At 40.1% G+C, this 20,560-nt stretch overlaps 1 protein-coding gene across 6 annotated transcripts in view; it reads right to left on the reverse strand.

Moving 5' to 3' along the window:
- The window catches only part of LOC140469206 (dual specificity testis-specific protein kinase 2-like), a 93,711-nt gene that overhangs the window by 15,725 nt on the left and 57,426 nt on the right, over positions 1-20,560 (reverse strand). For all 6 annotated transcript variants that reach the window (XM_072565518.1, XM_072565517.1, XM_072565520.1 and 3 more), the window contains exons 3-5: positions 11,738-11,859; positions 6,656-6,704; positions 6,392-6,541 (exon numbers count right to left, since the gene is read on the reverse strand). In XM_072565518.1, the coding sequence (XP_072421619.1) occupies positions 6,392-6,541; positions 6,656-6,704; positions 11,738-11,859 (321 nt within the window). The remainder of the gene's footprint in view (positions 1-6,391; positions 6,542-6,655; positions 6,705-11,737; positions 11,860-20,560) is intronic.

Raw genomic sequence — 20,560 nt, forward strand, 5'->3', positions numbered from 1 at the left:
AGCAACTCATGTTCTATAAGCTCCCTCTGTCCTTCATTACAACCGCTACAACCTGACTGTTCCCTGGAGTGACTGTAATGAGGTCAGCCAGGTGGACCTCATAAAATAGGAGTTCCCTGATTGCGACTGTTAATCTGGTCCAATTAGGGAGCCCTAGCTGACAGATAGAAAGGACTGTGTCAGAGATAGTGTTCACTCTGAGAGCTAGCTCTGAAGAGGCAGTACTAAAGTCAAGGACTGTTCATATATAAATAAAGACTGATGCAGGGTCATAGAGATGTACAGCATGGAAACAGACCCTTTGATCCAACTTGTCTGTATCGACCAGATATTCTAAATTAATCTAGTGCCATTTGTCAGCCGTTGGCCCATATCTCTCTGAATTCTTGCTATTCATATACCTATCCAGATATTTTAATTGTATCAACCTTCACCACTTCCTCTGGCAGCTCATTCTATACACACACCACCATCTGGATGAATAAATGGTCCCTTAGGTCCCTTTTAAATCTTTCCCCTCTCACTTTAAACTATCCTCTCTAGTTTTGGACTCCTTACCCCAGGGAAAATACCTTGGCTATTCACACTGTCCATGCTCCCTCATGATTTTATAATTTTCTATAAGGTCACCCCTCAGCCTTGGATGCTTTAGAGAAAATGACTCCAGCCTATTCAGCTGCTCCTCACAGCTCAAGCCCTTCAACCATGGCAACAGGATACCAGCCTTTCTGGAGTTATTTCATTCTTCTCCTTCCCTCAATATAAATATTGAAACCGTTACCAGGATACAAAGAAAACAAGCAAGCTCTGCAATGAGTGTAGCCTATCACAAATTAGATTAGATTACTTACAGTATGGAAACAGGCCCTTCGGCCCAACAAGTCCACACCGACCCGCTGAAGCGCAACCCACCCAGACCCATTTCCCTATATTAACCCCTTCACCCCTAACACTACGGGCAATTTAGCATGGCCAATTCACCTAATCTGCATATTTTTGGACTGTGGGAGGAAACCAGAGCACCCGGAGGAAACGCACGCAGACACGGGGAGAATGTTCAAACTCCACACAGACAGTTGCCTGAGGCAGGAATTGAACCCGGGTCTCTGGTGCTGTGAGGCAGCAGTGCTAACCACTGTGCCACCATGCCACCCATTGTGCCACCTATATCATATGAAGCTGTCCTGTATTCCAAGATCTGTGCCAGATTTACCAAACAAAAACACACTGGGCCTGTTTATGCAATAAATCTGCTCCAAAGGTACAGCCAGAGTCAGTAACAGGCAGTAAACAAACAAACACAGACACTTTACGTTTGGCAGCTATAGTAAGGCCTGCAGCACGGCCCTGCAGGAATGGAAGCACACCTGAGTCAAACCCCAGAGTAAAACAAGTGCCACGCAGAAATCGAGCAGTCTTTCCACACTGAGAATCAAACACATTGGGTGGATGAAGACAATCAACTACAGACCTTTGACTCAATCAATCTAATTAGTTTCAATAACACTTGCAGGCACATTCCAACCCATGAGCTGATGCAAATATCCTATCAGTCCAAATACTGAGGATATGTGCCTGTGCCAGTGCCTACGCTGCCTTGCTGTGTCCACACACCTACAGTAATCCCCCTCTGCCCTGTTCCTGCCAATGAATGAAGATGAATGAATGCCAATGCTAAGATACCAACTATCCAAATTCTCCAAGATGCAGGACAACATGCAGGTGCAGAACCACTTCCAAGACACAGACAACAACTCCTCCTATAATAGAACTCCTCTTACAATAGAGGTTTATAAGAGTGCACAGTGAACTCAGATCTTATGAAATGATGACACATTACAGGGGAATGCTAAGGAGGGACAGAAACCAGCAAGGGATGTGTATAATATGTCTATTTCAGACAGTGAACACACCTAGAAGGTAATAGTGTGATGGGTCACTAGGGCAACAATCAAAATATTGACAAGATGTCAGCAGACTAAGAACAACTAAGGGTAAAATCGACAATTCCAGAAGGTTACGCCATAACAAGATCAAAAGTTAAAAATCACACAACACCAGGTTATAGTCCAACAGGTTTATTTGGAAACATTAGCTCTCAGAGCGCTACTCCCTCATCAGGTGGTTGTGGAGTATCAGATCGTAGGACACAGACTTTATAGCAAAAGTTTACAGTGTGATGTAATTGAAATTATATATTTCAAGATATAATTTCAGTTAACAAACAATCCAGGTCGTCTTCAATATATAATTTCAGTTACATCACACTGTAAACATTTGCTATAAATTCTGCGTCCTACAATCTTATACTGCACAACCACCTGATGAAGGAGCAGCTCTCTGAAAGCTAGTGTTTCCAAATAAACCTGTTGGACTATAATGTGGTGATGCATGCTTTTTAACTTTGTACAACCCAGTCCAACACCAGCATCTCCAAATCAAGATCAAAAAGAGTTGTAAAACTGTTGGAATGATATATAGAAACATATACGTCTGCACTTGTAAATTTTACAATCCTTATCTCTATACAACTAATTTTTTTTATTACCCAACATTTATGTGTTTCGACTTATAGCTCACAAGAGCAATCTTTGGTAAAAAAGAGGATATTGTGTGATCACGTTTGGAGTGATGTCCCATTGAGGGCTCAACATGTACATCAAACAAATGCCAGGCGGGTATATGGCCGTGAACTATGCTTTTACATGACCACAGGCTCTCTGCACTGTTACATTTGAGGCACAGGCTGTGATTAGAGGTTACTTTATACGGTATTAAATAATTTCACTGTAGGTAAAACCACCCATGTTCATGTAAACAGAATTTATGCATCCACTTTATGTTAATATAAAATATTATTACACCGCCCCCACAATAGTGTTCACACTGCTCCCTTACATACGGATTGTTCTCCTGTTTCCTTCAGCCCTGTCCCTGCTCTCCTCTTTCCCTCACAACCCCATTGTTCTCCTCCCTTTTTCACCTCCCAGCAAAGAATTCCCCTCTCCCTCTTCCCGTGACAGTATTCAACACTCTCTCTCATCAACTGACAACATTTGCCTCATTCTCTCACTCCACCGAGATCGGCAACACCCCCAATAATTCTGACACTTCTGACCTTTGCCAGACAGGAGCCAGGGATTCTAGGAATTGAAAACAGAGGAGAGGATGCAGGTCAGGGTGTAAGGACTGCCACTTTGCAGGAGGCTGTGGTTGAGATCTGTCTGGGAGGGGAAATGACATTGAGAGAGTGGCGAACAGAAAAGGCTAAACATATCTGTCAGCTGACTTATTTCAAATTACACTCCTGAGCAAGCTTTAGATCTGTTATGAAAATCCCTCTACAGCAAACAGCTCAAGTTACATGTTAAATAGATGTGCATACATCAGACTTCCTCAGCGTTCCAAGGCACATCTGTGATCAATTAAAGTTGACTCAGTTCTCTCCCGATATCCTAAGATTTGGGCCAATGTTGAAAGCTTCTTGAGCAAAGCCCAGGATTGTACACATCAGGACTAAATGAAATTCATACTGAGCTTGTATAAAGCACTTTGACTCCAGGCCTGCCAAATTATGGCTAGCTCCACAAGAGTTCAAATTTTCCTGTGACAGATATAACTCTATGTGTACGACTAAACACCTCACATCAGCATAAAGTAAAAGCATGGCTACCTTTGATGTCATATCTCAGTTGAGCTGAGATGACTATTCATGTTAGACTTTAGATCAAACTGCTGCACCAACCTTTGTGCGATATGTCATTTTTGTATTAATCAGAAGTCAAATGTCAAAAACATTTCCTTTGCATATCTGGCCATTACCTGAAAATCCAGCAAAACTTGACCAACTCAACAACAGTCCAGATTTTTGAAAATGGTGCTACAGTGAACATTGCATTGTCAAACTTAATACATTTATTTAGCAAAAGAATCTTATGAACTGTGACAAACAACACATGGCTAAAATGGCAGTGATGCTTCCTGCATGGTTATTCCTCCAGCAAAACACATTGAGTAGAGAATAGTTACATGCAATAAAATCTATCCTCTTAATTTACGGATGTAATTGACCAGACACTTATATGAAAACTACATTCTGCCCTGGATTAGTAGTGGCATTATCTGCAATAATCATTTCTTAATGCCATGTTTCAAGCAGAGACTCACTTGGGTCACACATTAGGGACATAGGTGTGCACAGCTCTTGATCAGAAATTCCAGTGTGAACCTAGGTACGGCAAACCTCCATGTCAGAATTGCAACTTTGGAAATGAACACACTTATTCATTACCTATATGGCACGTTCATTCAGTTAATCCACAAATAGTGGCTAGTCTAGAGGGGTTAGAGGCGTTGAGGAGGCTGCAATTATCATTTCTATAGCTAGCAACATGAAGAAATCACTTTATCAAAGCTCACTTATTTTAATATAAGAACGCAGAGCTGATGCCAGCCTGTCTGTTTTCAACTCTTTCCATTTAGTTGCAAAACTGTGGAAATATGAAGGTGATTGTCTGGTCAGCATTGTCCACAGGTAGGTTATCCCATTGCTGATGCAAACTCTAAATATTTACCCCTAAAATTAGCAGCCTTGGCTTAGTAGAAGCAATCTTATCTATGAATCACAAGGTAATGGATTCATGCCCAAGTCCAGAGACAGACGTTACCTAACCCAGCATTTCATTGTAGAATGTAATGAGGGTGTACTGCATTGTCAGAGATCTTTCAGAGCAAATACTAAACTACGGCCCCACCTCTACCCTCTTAGATTGATGTAAAAGAACCCATCCCACTATCTCACAGAAGAACCCTCCCTGGTGTGCTGATCAATCTCTATTCACCAACTAACATTATTTAAGCAGATTAGCTGGTTCATTGCTCATTGAATGTGTGATCTTGCTGTTTGTAATCTTCAAGTATGATTTCAGCATACTTCACTAAACTGTAAAGCCCATTGAGAAAACCTAAGGAGATGAAATGTATTATGTCATTGCAAGTTCTTTCACTCTTTTTTCTTTTAAAAGCCCATCCAATCGTCCTTTGCTTTTTTGCTTTAAGTTCACCATGGTCCATGATTGATACAACTTTAAAGTGGAAGTAATTTATTTCTGGTCATAGAGGTTACAAAACATAGAACTCCAAATAAATCCCCTCATGTGTAAATTCAATCATATTTTTTTTTCTATTCTGTGTAAGATGGAATGGAAAATTCAATGTGACATTTCTTTTTCCAGATCTGGTGTTTAATGTGAGCATGAGAGCTTGTCTTTGTATTCTTCAAAAATAATTCAGCATTGTTTTATAACACAACATGAAGTGCAGTCAGTACTTTATGTGATATCAGAAGCTGGCAAACTGAACAGTGCAATTCCAGTCAAATAGTACCTTTCAGAAAATACACCGAGGGAGAGAATGAAAAAAAAAAGCTGAATTGTTGCCAATACAAAAGTAAATCCTTATTATCTGCCTCCAACACAAGACATTTCTACCACATGATGAAGAGAAAATCGGTCTTTATTGTACTCAAAGGACATGATCCATTTACAGCTGTCTGAAGATTGAATAGAAAGCTTATAAATATTTTACAGGGAAGCTTATAAATATTATGTTCCCTTCTTGTATCTCTGAATTGGTGAACATTAGCTGTACTTAGACAGCAACTTTGATTTATCTTTGGATAATTGGGCTGTTAATCATCCTACATTTTCCATTCACAACTTGCAACCATTTCAATCTCTTTTAAACCATCCTACTGTTAAGGGAGAAAAGCAAACATTATATCAATTCAAATTTTTTTTTCACACTATTTGTCACACTGGAATAGGCTATTTGACCCACTGATTTTGTTACATTAATTACTTTATAACTGTCTCTCATTGTGTTCATTCATTTTCAGCACCTGATCAATCAACCCTTTATTTACAACAATTCAAAAGTTTTATTTTCTGATAAGCTGGATTCATTTCAAAGTTTATGATATTCAGCAAAATGATAGCACTTGTTATTTTATTTTTGTTGCTTTTCCCAAAACATTTCACTCATGCTGACCTAAGATGTGAGGCATTTTATTTTCTACACCAGCTTTCTTTGTGGATAATTTGATAAGATTGCCCAGGAACATTTGCAGATACGCCCTACTGGGCTAACCACAAATTAGTTTGAGTCTGTCCAAACGGTTTGAGCCAATGCATCCAGCCTGAGAGAAATATTTTGTTAGTGTGGCTGAACTTCAAGTGGGAGTGTTTGGAAGGGAATACTATCAAGTAAGTACCTGGTTGCCGTCTTATAAGTAACGCTGATTTAATAACTGAGAAAAGAAAGGATACAATTGTTTCAGTCATCAATTAATGACGTGCTGAATATTTGAGTGTATGAAGACAAAGTCTGTTACCTTGGAGTTTAAGTCCCTGTGATAAATATTCTTTGAGTGTAGGTACACCATTCCTCGTGTAATGTCTGATGCAAGATCCACTTTTTCTTTCCAAGTCAGGTTAACCTCTTTATTGGCTAGTAGCTCTTCTAGGCAGCCACCATTAATATACTGTGAAGCAATGCACATGCAAACATTTGAGAATACAGCTGCAACAATTTATTTATCCTACAATTACATTTATACTTGTGAAGTAAAATTTTGATTATCTAGAATGGTATTTACCTCAAGCATAGGGTACAGCTTATCTTCTTTAACGCACACACCAAGATATCTGAAAAAAGTCAATATAAAAGGTTTTTGTCACATGTTGCATTAATGTGTGTGACGCACCAAATTCTTCCCACGTTGACCTGGTGGTTTGAGTTGAGATTGAAATTTGTGACCTTGAAATAGTGAACAAAAGCTTCGATGAATTTAGAAAGTAGAAAACCTCTTTCCCTGGGTAACGAATGAATGTTGTGATGGACTAGTTGTAGAGAATTTGGGCCAGGAAATTCCTTGAGTTGCTTCCATGCTCCAACGGAATTACTTTACAGGACATGAAGTTTTGAAGTTTTAGCTGCAGTTCTGATGAATTTTAGCAAATTAACTTGAAATTAGTTGGCATTTATTGCACCAGACATTATGTTTTGAGTTATACTTCATAGATAAAAACAATTTTCCTAAAGATTGACAGAAAGAAAAGCAATTATTGCCTTTTTTAACTTCTTTGTCAATTGAATCTTTCCCTAGGGACAATTATCAACCTACAAAACATTTGATCAATGATGAGCCTTTAACTGCCTTAAGGATTGACATTGCCTGAGAATTCACTGTCATAGGATGGGGCAAATATGTGAAGTGTGTGCAAGAAAATTTCCTTCTTTGATATGTGGAGATACCTATTGTAGAAGAAGCAGTACTTGAGCTTCTGTTGGGAAATAAGACAAAGCAAGTGACTGAGGTTTCAGTGGGGTGGCACTTTGGGGCATATGATCATAATTCTATTAGTTTTAAAATAGTTATGAAAAGATTAGGAAAAAACTAATCAAAATGTTAAAGTTTTAATTTGGAGTAAGGCCAATTTTGATGATATTAGATAGAAACTTTCAAAAGTTGATTGGGATAGGTTGTTCACAGGGAAAGGGATGGCTGGGAAGTGAGGGGCAATTAAAAATAAGATAATGAGAATTTAGAGGAAGTATGTTCCTGTTACTGTGAAGGGCAAGTCTGATAGGTTTAGGGAATGTTGGATATCTCGAGAAATTGAGGCAGAGGTCAAGAAAAAGAAGGCATGGATCAGATATAGACAGCTGGGATTGAATAAGTCCCTACTAGAGTACAAGAGCAGTGGGACAATACTGAAGAGGGAAATCAGGAGGGCAAAAAAGGGGAATTAAGATAGCACTGGCAAATAGAGTTAAGTAGAATCCAAAGACATTCTATAATATATCAAAATAATATTACAGTAATATTGTTTAGCTGTCGTACTTCTCAGTATCTCGAGCAAGTAATGAGACTCCTCACTATTTCCCTGGCAACTAAAAAACACAACAGGTTGAAAACACTTACTGATGGCCAGTGATTATTTAAGAAAGTTTTTCATTAAAATATGTTATTTTTGTATTTCTGTGTATTTATTCATTTCCATGCATCTGTGCGCTGAAGAGTTAATCAACATTTTCCATTTGGAGTGACATTATTAGAATAATGAATAATAATGATATTGTACAATATCATTTTCCCAATACTTGACTGAGACAAGTTTAGATTAGCCCATCATCATTTGATTGACTTTACTTCTGGGCAATGCCATACAGATTTATGGGATGTTAGATACTGTTATGGGAATTATGGTTTTCAAACTGGACACATCCCTTTTGTCCATTTTTTTTCGTATTTTCATGTAAGTTTTTTTTATTCAGCTATTATGTAAAGGACCATTGGAGATTTGGTAACCAACTGATCTATTTGAACAGGAAGGAATTATGTTTAATCAACTGATCTCAAGTGGTCTGGGGTAGGTGCACTACCATTAGCTTTAACGCCCTGAATTACAGAGAAGAAGAGCGTACCAAGATCTGGCACTACTGCAATGTCTTCCTGTAGTGACTGGAACCAGGTTGACCTTGTCAACAACAAGGTCAATGATTGAGGTTGCTAACCTGGGCTAAGCTAGAAAGCCCTGGCTGACTAATATAACCAGGAGATGAGAATCTCGTCAGTCAAGGGGACTGACTCTATGCTGGCTAGCCACAGCCAGCTTACTGTGCACAAATAAATAAAGGGTGACTTGGTGACAGGATACTGGCTGCTGCACAGTTATTTCACTTCCATAGCTGAGAAGCTTAATATGTGAAAACTCAAGCACAAAGGTTGTATGACCTACACTTCTGATCAACTCCACGCCTCTCCAAGATGGCCAGTTTGAGCATCAGCCTCAAAGAGCAACTTTAACAAGTCAAGAAAAGGTTAAGAAATGCTTGACATTTCTGGTACCAGTGAAATAGTCAATCAGAGAATGAAGATCAGCTACATAGGAACCATGTGCAAACTATAAAATTAAGATTTCAAACTTTTAAATTACATTTAAATAATAGACTTCAAATAAATAAAATGTGATTTAGTTAGCAATGATATTCTGTATTCAATATTCTTGATAACAAGTCAACTAAAGGGGTATGCCAACGATAGGCTAAACAATCTTCAATGTTTCAGTACAGTCAAGTCAAATTTTTTTCACACTATCTAATCGTCTTGCCCTTCATTCTATGCTGAATAAGGGACTGTCTGAATGATATATTCGCAGCTAGTGAAATGAAGGAAGGGGTCATTGGTACTTCTGGTCAGGTTATTGAGCTTTCATAATGCTGTGTTATCATTTCCTACAAGAAAGGAACTTGCAAAGATTTTGAAAGTGCAATGATTACTCATTCATAATTTGCCAGATTTGCTTAGATATATTGGGGTGTACAAAGTAAAAAAATCACACAACACCAGGTTATTATCCAACAGGTTTATTTGGAAGCACTAGCTTTCGGAGCACTGCTCCTTCATCAAGTGGTTATGGCGTATAAGATCATAAGTCACAGAATTTATGTCAAAAGTTTACAGTATGATGTAACTGAAATTACATATTGAAAAAGACCTGGATTGTTTGTTAAACCTCTCATCTTTTAGAATGAGCATATTGGTTCCAGTTCTTTCATATGTTCTTTCAGATCCTAAATGTTTGAAACCCATTTGTAAGATTATTTGATTAGTTCATCGTTCCTACACTCACCACAAGCAGCTACATACTAAGAAATCTCAGATCAAAGATGTAACTTTAAAGTTGAAGGCCCAGTCTCTGATCTGCTTTCTCTTTGATTGTAGCTCACTGTTTGAAGTGTGTGTAGGTTAATTTAATACTACTTCCTTTTTAGAACCCATTTTACTGAATTAGGAGGAAATGTAATTATCAAACTAAGCTGAACTGTTATGTAATAATATTATCGAGACTTTTAATGTGTGTGCAATAATATGCAGAATTATCACAAGCTTTATCGACTGTCAATGTTACAATGTCAGCTTGATTGTTTCATAAGAAAATTGGACATTTTCAATGTCAAAATATGAAATGTCAACTTTTTAATCAGGCATTCAATTTTTTACTCATAGGCTGTGTATTAGAATTTCAAACAAAAAGACACCTTCATTTCATTTCAGAGTATAGGTTTTCATTATTATCAAACTGAGGCCTCTTGAAGGTCATCCTGAAACCTGTCTGTTTCAGTAGTATTGACTTGACAGCAAGACTTGGGAGTGAAGCCATTCAGAACCAATTGGATCAGATTTTTCTTTATTTGTTCAGGGGATGTAAGCAAGCTAGCTAGATGTCAGTTGTTAATTATCCTTATTAGCTTTAAGAAGGTGGTGACTAAGTGTCTTTTTCAACCACTACAGCCCTTGTACTTAAAGAATCTCACAGTGTTGCTAGAAAAAGAATTCCAGAATTTTTACCTAGTGACACTGAAGAAATAGCAGTTCATTCTGAGCCTGAATGGTATGTGAATTGGAGCGTGGGGAACTTGCTATTGGTGGTGCTCCCACTCATCTGCTGCCCATGTGCTTCTAGCTGGTAGAGGCTGTGGGTTTGTGAGGTGCTGTTAAAAGAGCCTTGGTGAGTTAATGCAGTGCAGTGTAAACATACTGCCGTCACTGTGCCTTGATGGTGAAAGGATTGAATGTTGAAGGTGGTGGATGGGATACCAATTGAATCTCCTGCACGGTGACGAGCTTTGTGTGTTGTTGTAACTGCACTCATCCAGGCAAACAGAGACTGTTTCATTACACTCCTAACTTATGGACAGGGACTGGGGAGACAGGAGGTGGGTTACTTGCCACAAAATTCCTAGCTTTTGACTGACTCTTCTAGCCACAGTATTTGTATTGCTAGCTCAATTCAATTTTTGGTCAATGGTATAATCCCCTAGAAATCTGATAATGGGACAGTCAATGATGGTAATATCAGTGAATGTCAAGGGGCAATGGTCAGACTCTCTCTTGTTGGAGATGGTTATTGCTATGCCTTTATGCAGTGCAAATGTTACTTGCTCCTTCTCAGCTCAAATCTGGGCATTGTCCAGGTCATGTTGCATTTGAACATGACTGCTTCAGTATCTGAGGAGTCACAAATGGTGCTGAATGTTATGCAATCAGCGAGAAACGCCCCCAGTTCTGACGTTATGATGGAAGAAAGATCACTGATAAAGCAGTTTTGATAAAGGAAGATTTTGGGGATTGTTAGGGATCAATCATCTTTGCTCAACGACTTCTCTGGAGTTCCTCAGGGTAGTGTCCTAGGTCCAACCATCGATTCCTCAGATTTGTCTCTTTCAAAGAATCCTTACTGGCTAATCTCAAGAGATTTCCAAACCCTTCATCAAATCAGCAAACTGTCTGCCACATTGCTTTAACTAGTAAATTCTGAAATTAAATTCAAAACATTGAGGAATGTGTGACCTTAAACTTGTTGAATTTTTTTGTCAAATTTAATTGGTTCAATGATGTCCTTTCCTGAAAGGGCATCACTCTGCTTTTGGTGCCAACATCCCATTAGGTGATCCAGCAAGCTGTTAAAAATAAAAGCTGTGGTCACTAGAAAGGACAATTGCCAATGTCACCCACAATATAAGAAGAAGTGAAAACATGCATGTGATTCTAACTTTTTGCATAGCTCATACTGTACCAAATGATGTCATTCAGTGTTATAATTGCTATTGTTTAGTGCGCTTCCAATGAAGAACTTTTTGGAATAGTTCACCAAAGATCTCTGACTTTTACCTGACTATGTTAGGATGAGAAAGTTTCTGGAGAAGGCTGATCTCCCGTACAATGACATCCTGGTCAACGTCCTGCTTGTAGATTTTGACCACCATAACTTTATGAGTTGTGTTGTGAGTCACCTGTACAGAGACAGGGAGATGAAGTATTATGATAGAATCACAAAAAAGAAAATGGTAGGGTGGTATCATTGCATTTTATTCACAATTTTGGTTGCCCCCATCAAAGGTTAGAGATTCAATGGTCCATGTTTTGATCTCAGTAGTGAACAAATCTTGCCAGGCATTCGTAATAGTTACATTCGCTCAACCCTTTTCATGAGCCTTTGTGATGGACTTGTCCTAATTAGAAAGCTAAACAGTGAGTATGTTCAACAGGATACCTGGGCTTTATGTATTCAGGACACGTAACTGTATACCTCCATAACAAATCAAATTGAAGAATAACAAACAAAGTGTAGACTGAGAGAAAGTTAAAAATCACACAACACCAGATTAAAGTCCAATACGTTTATTTGGAAGCACTAGCTTTCTGAGCACTGCTCCTTCATCAGGACAAAGGAGCAGCGCTGTGAAAGCTAGTGCTTCCAAAATTAACCTATTGGACTATAACCTGGTGTTGTGTGATTTTTAACTTTGTCCACCCCGGTCCAACACCAGCACCTCCACATCATAGATGAGATAATTAGAATATCAAATTCAAAGCCAAATCATATACAAAAAGCAAAATAAAACATGGAGGGAAAGTAACATGTGGTTAAAAGAGACATAAATATGTGGGACAGAATATAATTTCCACTCTTTTCACGATCAGCAACAACTCTCATTGTTAAGTTTGAAGTAAAAATCCTCTAATGTCCTCAAACAATGTAACATTGTCTTATCCTCAGACAAAAGTCCAAATCAAACACAAGTAGCCACTATCTAGTTTAACAATTCAGTGGTGTCTCTGAAGGACAGTGTTAAATTATGGACAACATTATGCGATGAGAACAATGTTAAATTTGTCCTTAATAATTTGACTTAAGATTGTTAAAAAGACTTCAACTCAGTATGAAATGGATTAGAATGGCCATGAAAGCAGCACCCTAAATCAGTGCACTTTCAAATTCCTCTTCCCTGCTACAACACGGAGTCCACTTCCAGATTAAAAACTGCTGTTGTTTCATAACAAGGGTTAATAGCATACACTTACTCACATTGATTTCCATTGGCCACATTTTAGCCCAATTTTCTGTCTTTCCAATTTATCTATGAAGCTTCCTATGGATTTCAAAAAATAATTAACTATAATTTGTATTTTATCCATGAATTTTGGCACCATATTTTCTTGGCTCATATCTACTGCTGCACTACATTTTGAAAGCAACTTAATCAATTTTTTTTATTACTGCATGGAGTTGGACATCATTGATGTTTTATGAACAATCGCTAACATTTAGCAACACATCATGGAAGGCAGTCTATACAATTGCTCACACAGTATCGGTTTGTTGTTACCCTCTTTTAGGGTCAAGGTGTCTTTAAGATCCATTGGGCCTGGTGGGAGAAAACCACTGGCTCATCTAACAGGAAAATGTGCACATGTCTTAAACACATAATAGACTACATATCCATAACAACATGTAGTTTATTCCACAATTGAAACTGCGTACAAGTCCTGTTGATGCAAGACATTGTTACAGAGACCCTGCATTTATTGTCATTTAATGTCCTTTTCTTTTTGCAAATTATTAAGACTCTTTTTATAATTTTAAAATACCACTCAACTGTATATTATGTATGTGCAAACAAAACAGTCTGGGTAGCAGGATGAAGTAATTTAGCAAAAGAATATTGCAGTCAAATGGTTTGGCTGTAGTAATTCTCACTACTTAGAGCAAGTAATGAAAATCCTCATTATTTCCCTGATGACTATAAAGTACGTTTTACTCTTTTAACTTTCTGAGCTGTTATCCCCTCTGAATGAAATCATCACAGTGGAATGTTATTAAGGCACTCCTCAGTATCAATCCTTTCAGACCCTTACATTACATGCAAGGCCATCATTTGCTGTCCACATCTAATTGGCTGTGAACGTGTTGGGCCAGAAGATAGTTCAAAATCAGCCACATTGCTACAGACTTTCATGTAGGCCAGACTATGTAAGGATGGAAGACATTCTTTCATAAAGGGCATTAGCGGAGTAGACGGTCTTTTATGACCATTGATGATGGTCTCAGTGACAAAAGTATCTTTTAGTTCCAGATTTATTAACTGAGATTCAATTGCACCAGCTGCCGCAATGGGATTTGAACAGAGTCCTCAGAACATAGTCTGGGCCTCTGCCCTACTATAGTCTACTACCCCATCATGTGCTCAAAAATGGCAAAATAAACAGTTTTTTTTAATACGATCTCTATGCTCTTTAGCTCTGCACATTCCTCCCAGATCTTAAACTAGAAGGTGGAATGCCTGCTTTGTATTGTTACCCTGGTATCAGAGAGTAATCTGGAGAACAGCGTTCTATTCCCTTTACTGCTTCTCACACATTTCATTCACTGCAGCTCAAACACTGGGTTTCCAAGGCAGCAACTGTCAACATGAGGGCTTCTAAAAATGCTACCAAAACCGTACCACTAATAATCCACAGTGCCTGTAGCATTTGGCTTGTTGAAAAAATATTTCAAATTCAAATATAACAGCAATAACTGAGGTGGTCAAGCAAACATGTTCAGAATGCTTCTCTCATGGGGCCAACAGTGTTAATCTTGGGATTGTAACATTTAGAAAGGTGGTAAAAGGGACAATCTCAACATTGGGGGAGCATGGTGGCTCAGTGGTTAGCACTGCTGCCTCACAGCATCAGGGACCTGGGTTTGATTCCACCTTTGGGTGACTGCCGGTTTGCAATTTGTACATTCTCTCTGTGTCTGCGTGGGTTTCCTTTGGTTGCTCCTGTTCTCTCCCACAGTCCAAACATATGCAGGTTAGGTGGATTTTCAATGCTAAATTGCCCACAGTATCCAGAAATGTGCAGGCTAGGTGGGTTAGCCACAGGGAAACCAGGGTTACAGGGATAGCATGGGTTAGGGTGGGATGTTCTTCGGAGGGGCGGTACAGAGTCAATGGGCTGAACTGCTTGCTACTACACTGCAGGAATTCTATGAAGCATTCAATTGTTTGATAGACATATGCATGTGTCTAGATGTGGTAGTATAGTGTCATGTTACTGGCTAGCAATCGACGAGGTTCAAATCCCAGCACAGTAGTTTTAAAATTTTAAATTGTGATTAAATAAATTTGCAATAAAATGATATGATCCGTAATGGCGACCGCAAAAACCATTATCATTCTCTGAAGCTCTTTAGGAAAGAATCTTCACTGTCCTCCATAGAACATAGAACATAGAACAATACAGCACAGAACAGGCCCTTCGGCCCACGATGTTGTGCCGAACTTCTAACCTAGATTAAGCACCCATCCATGTACCTATCCAAATGCCGCTTAAAGGTCGCAAGTCCAGTTTGAGAGGTAGCGTAATGTCGCAAAAAGAATTAGGGATGCGCATTGTCACCAACATCCCAAAAATGGAAAAGAAAAGGCTGTTACAGTAAAGTTTTAAGATTGATTTTCAAAGATGAGAGACCAATTTTATTTTTGTTGACTTATTGAAGTATGTTAGTGCAAAGTTGAAGTCTAGGTGTTTCAAACTCTTCTGTCTCTGATTTACCAAGATGTAGCCCAGGCTGGAGGGTTTGAGCTAGGACAAAAGATCTCTTTGGAACAGCAAAGATTGAGAGGGGACCTCATAGAGGTGTATACGATCATGAGGGCCATAAGTGTAGGTAGGGGAATAGAGAGGCATCCTTTCCATTGTTTGAAAGGATGAATAACAGGGGTTCATGGGTTTAAGGTAACAAGTTGAGAGCTAAGAGATGAGGTGATGAGAATTTTCTTCACCTAGAAGATGGTGGAAGTGTGGAACTCACTTCCTGAAAGGAGAGTTGAGTCAGAAATGTGTAACATTTAATCAGTACTTAGATATTCACTCACATTGCCGTAGCCTCCATGACCATGGACTAAAAGCTGGGAAATGCGATTGGTACAGTCATATCTTTGTTGACTAGTGCAGATGTGATGGGCTGAATGGCATCTTTCTGCACTGTAAAAGTTAATGGATGTCTGATTGTCTATCCTCATTTAAAAAATATGCTCTTCTTCAGAGTTCATTTTTATTCTGAAAGCTGTTTGTCAAGATTATCAAAGTATTAACACAAAGGAAAGAACATAAGAACAAAAATCAATAGGTTAATCAAGCTGTCAAGGAATATGGGAAGTATTTTTCCACTTTTCAACTAACTCCAAAAGCAGGAACATTTAGCAAAGGGATACCCAGGGCCAATCTGATTTAGAAAGCCCACCAGGTCAAGTCTCAGTCAGGTAGCTGATTGGTTGCTTGGAGACTTTGTGCTGGAATTACAAAGCTTGACCAGACTGTCCTAGCCTCTGGATCCCAGGATACAGGATCAGAATAAGGTAAGTACTGCATGTTTAGGGGTGGGCTTTCTGGAGTCACTGCTAGGGGGAGGAACAGCTATTTCAAAAGTGATAAGGGGGAGGGGGCTGTCATGTTGAGGGACAGTCGCACCCCCCCCCCCCCCCCCCCCCCCAAAGATGGCAGCCTGTCTGCCCTAGTTTATGTCTCAGGTAGTCTGGCTCCTTCACATCTCAGAGAAAGTGAGGACTGCAGATGCTGGAGAGTCAGATACAAAAAGTGTGGCACTGGAAACGCACAGCAGGTCTGCCAACAACCAAGGAGCAGGACAGTCAATGTTTCAGGCATAATCCCTTCATCAGGAACTGAAGTAATTGCAGCTCAGGCAGGTCAAGACTCGGAAATGGTCAGCAATTCACCATGATTTGCAGCAGGTCAGGAAAATCAATGCCGAACTTTCCCAAACTCAAATTAATCTCTGAAAGTGGGTGTGGTGCCAACCTGCTCGATTATTTGCCCTTCCAGCTACACTGTCTTTGCAGAAGGAGAAATCCCATCTGTATTACATTCTTAAAACACAAGTAAACTGCCTTCTTTACAAATTATTGACTGGCAGAAGCCTAAAAATCAGCTTCAGTTGCATTATCATCTGGCAGAAATACAATCATAGAATCCCTACAATGTGGAAAGAGGCCATTTGGCCCTTCACGTCTGCACTGACCCTGCAAAGAGCATCCCCTCCCCTCCCCTCCCCTCCCCTCCCCTCCCCAGAGAAAGGCCAGCAATGCAAGTAGCAGCTCCACGACTTTTGCAACACAGCCAGGCTAAGTGCCACTATCTTCTCCCTGCAATCTAACACTCACTCTATCTCTGCTACTGCAGCCACCTCGCAAATAAGGCTCATCCTCCACTGCTCTTCCTATTGCATGTAACATCATCCCTAACTTGCTCTCACAACCCCAACCCTAGCCACCACTAATCCTACATGCCCTCTGGGTTTCCTACTTACACACATTGCACACCTCATCACCTTTCCCCCACCTGCACAGGCAATAACAGCAATGCCAGCTACTTCATTCTCACTCAATCTCTCTCTTTGTCTCATTCCAGGAGAAAACAACACAGGATAGGGTCAGAAGCATTAGGACAGCTGATGTGGTGGGGATTAATTGGCCCCTCAGCCTCTAAGAGGGTCGGATCTTAGACCTTGCAGGAAAAGACTGGGACCAGTCCTGTGGAGATGTGGAAACCTCCATCTCCCACCTATCAAGTCAAAGCATTGTTCATTGCTGTGCTCCTCTCCCATTACTCCAACCATGACTTTATTGTTGACATGCCACATCTAATCCTTGTTTGAAATGTTGTCCTCTCTTTCAACTTCTGCAGGTCCATGCAACATATCCATGGTGGTGGCAGTCAAAAGGGCTGCCTTGTAAGAGATACCCCTTGCCACCCTGAAGAAGAGTACAAGGATGTCTCAGAGGATATACCCTGTAACCCTACCAGCTCCCCCACTGACACATTGATGGGCATGTTAACCAGATTATAGTCGGGAGAACCTTCTGGTGAGCACTTCACTGTCAAATCTCCATTGCTTGTTGAGGGAGCCATATGGTAAAAAGTTAATGGGTAAATGACAGCGGATTGCTGCTTTGGTAACTATGCCCCATCTTTCAAGGTATTGCACCACAGATATTAGTTATCTTCACTGAGTGCCATAAGCTAGCATGCTGTGCTACATTGTAAATGAATGAAATTGTTCTTTTGGAATTTAAAGAGTGATGCAGTTAAAGTAAAATGCAACGAAATAATAACTAATTAGAAGCATAATTTGTTATCTTACATCTAGTGATCAGGAGCACTTAGAGGAAGAAATTAATCTGCAGACTTTAGGCTAATGGCTAAGGTATACAAAGCATGGATGAGTCACTGGTGCCTGAGTCATGGTATTGCCCTTCGAAGTAACCCATGCCCTTGACTGACTCAGCCAGACAGCCCAGGATGATGAGCGACCAGACCCTAACTAATCATTGTCATGCTCCTCTGTTGACCATCTTCCCATAAGTCCAAGCATGCATTAGACCTAAGGCAGACATGACTCATTGCCTAGACTGCACAGTTACTGACCACTGACCCTGAGACTTGAGGCTGCTCTTGGCCTACTGTATCCATATTCCCTGTATCTTGATTCCTTTGACTTGACTGGGGACTAAAATGTTCCTTTACAGCCATTCAGTGGATGCAAATGCAGTGTACTGAGGAGCAGACAGCTGATACATGGTGCAGGTGTCATGCTGACATAGGACTATGGCATTCAGAAGAATGAAAACCTCCAAATTAATGAGGATGTACTTGGTAGTAATGTGGATGAGAATGAATGATAATCCCTATTAATAGGCTTCTTGCCCCTCACTAGAAAGACTTTTTGACCCGCCAGCAGTGACATTACAACTTGTCAGTCTCCATGCTGCAAGGGGCCTCACTGGAATTCTCACCAGATTTTCCCAAACTTTCTTGCCATTACCCATGTTGTTTAAGGCCTGGGAACCTTCTCCCAATAGGTTATCCACACTGCCACAGAAAGTCCGTTTTTGAAAAAGATGAGTTCAGCACTGTGTTTAAATCCATGCTTCCTCTGTGGTCTCCAATATTAATGGTTCCTACAGGGACACCATATGGCTCCCTTTGAAGTAGTAAATTCTCTGTGCTAGGGCAAGATCGAAATTGAACTGCCAACAATCGAGCAGATTTATGACAAAAGCAACATACTGTGGACGTTGGAAACTTGAAAAAAGAATAAAACTTGCTGTAAAACTCAGTGTCAATAGAAAGAAACAGAGTCCATGTTTCAGGTTGATGACTTTAAGGTAAATTATGAATCATTTTACAGGGGGTGCAGTGCAAGATCCCTTTTGAGAGTTTTTAAATTATATATGATGTGTCAACCTTAGGCATTCTTGCCTCTAAGTCAAGACGCTACAGGTTTAAGTCATGAATGTAGATTTTTCCAGCTTCCTCATTTCCCCTCCCCCCACCTTATCTCAGTCCCAACCCCCGGATTCAGCACCGCCCTCTTGACCTGCAATCTTCTTCCCGACCTCTCCGCCCCCACCCCCTCTCCGGCCTATCACCCTCACCCTCACCTCCTTCCACCTATCATATTCCCAGCGCCCCTCCCCCAAATCCCCTCCCCCCTACCTTTTATCTCAGCCCCCCTGGCACACCAGCCTCATTCCTGAAGAAGGGCTTATGCCCGAAACGTCGATTCTCCTGCTCCTCGGATGCTGTCTGGCCTGCTGTGTTTTTCCAGCACACATTTTTCAACTCTGGTCTCCAGCATCTGCAGTCCTCACTTTCTCCTTGTACCTTGTATAAGCAAGATTTTTCTATTTTTGTACTGTGTTCCCTCTGAAACGAAGGACAATACCCATTTACCTTCCCTATTACCAACTAAAAGTGGATGCTAACTCTTTGTGATCCATGCATTATGACATTAAAATCCCTCTGTGCCACAGCTTTCTGCCGTCTTCCCCTGTTAAATAATATTCAGCTCTCCTATTCTTCCAGCCAAAATACATACCTCATATTTTCCCAAACTGTATTCCATGTGCCAAGAATTTGCCCACTCACTTAACCATCCATGGACTCCTTATGCCATGTTCACTACTTGCCTTCCCACTTAATTTTGTGTCATTGCAAACTTGGTAATTGTACAAATACTCCCACCATCCAATCATTAATATACATTGTTAATATTTATGACCCTGGCACTGATCCCTTTGGCACTCCACTAATTATAGGCTGCCATCCTGAAAATGCCCCTTTATCCAACTCTCAGCCTTCTATGAGTTAGCCAATCCTCTATGTTAGAGCTGAAATAGTCTGGTATACATCCTAGTTGTCTGTTTCAATGGGTGAATCTGAAATTTTATTTTTGGTATCTGGCACTGGGGTCTAACACTATACTTTCCATGTGTTTGAATGACATATTTTCTCCACTTTCAGCTCCTGACTTGTAAGGAGTGCCTGCCCTACTTGTGAAGCACAAGTGCCTTTCTCTCCCACATCTCTGCATGATGGATTACAGCATTCTCTCAGCTATAGCAGTCTTCCATCTCCTGGAATCAAGCAGGCAAATCTTGTTTGAGAGTCTTCAGTTTCAAATCATTCCCCCCTCAAAGCCAATCTTGATGGCAACATGAATCACATCGGTTTTGTATGCAGTTAGAAATGCTGATTAGCCATCTCTGAAAAGCCAAATCTCTTTTGAAGTGGAAGAAAATAGGTTAAAATAGAACTGATTGTGGCCCCACACACTCAATACTGTTCTGGGTTGTTGGAGACTCT

Source organism: Chiloscyllium punctatum, chromosome 49 (assembly GCF_047496795.1).
Source record: "Chiloscyllium punctatum isolate Juve2018m chromosome 49, sChiPun1.3, whole genome shotgun sequence".
In the NCBI taxonomy this organism is placed as follows: domain Eukaryota; kingdom Metazoa; phylum Chordata; class Chondrichthyes; order Orectolobiformes; family Hemiscylliidae; genus Chiloscyllium; species Chiloscyllium punctatum.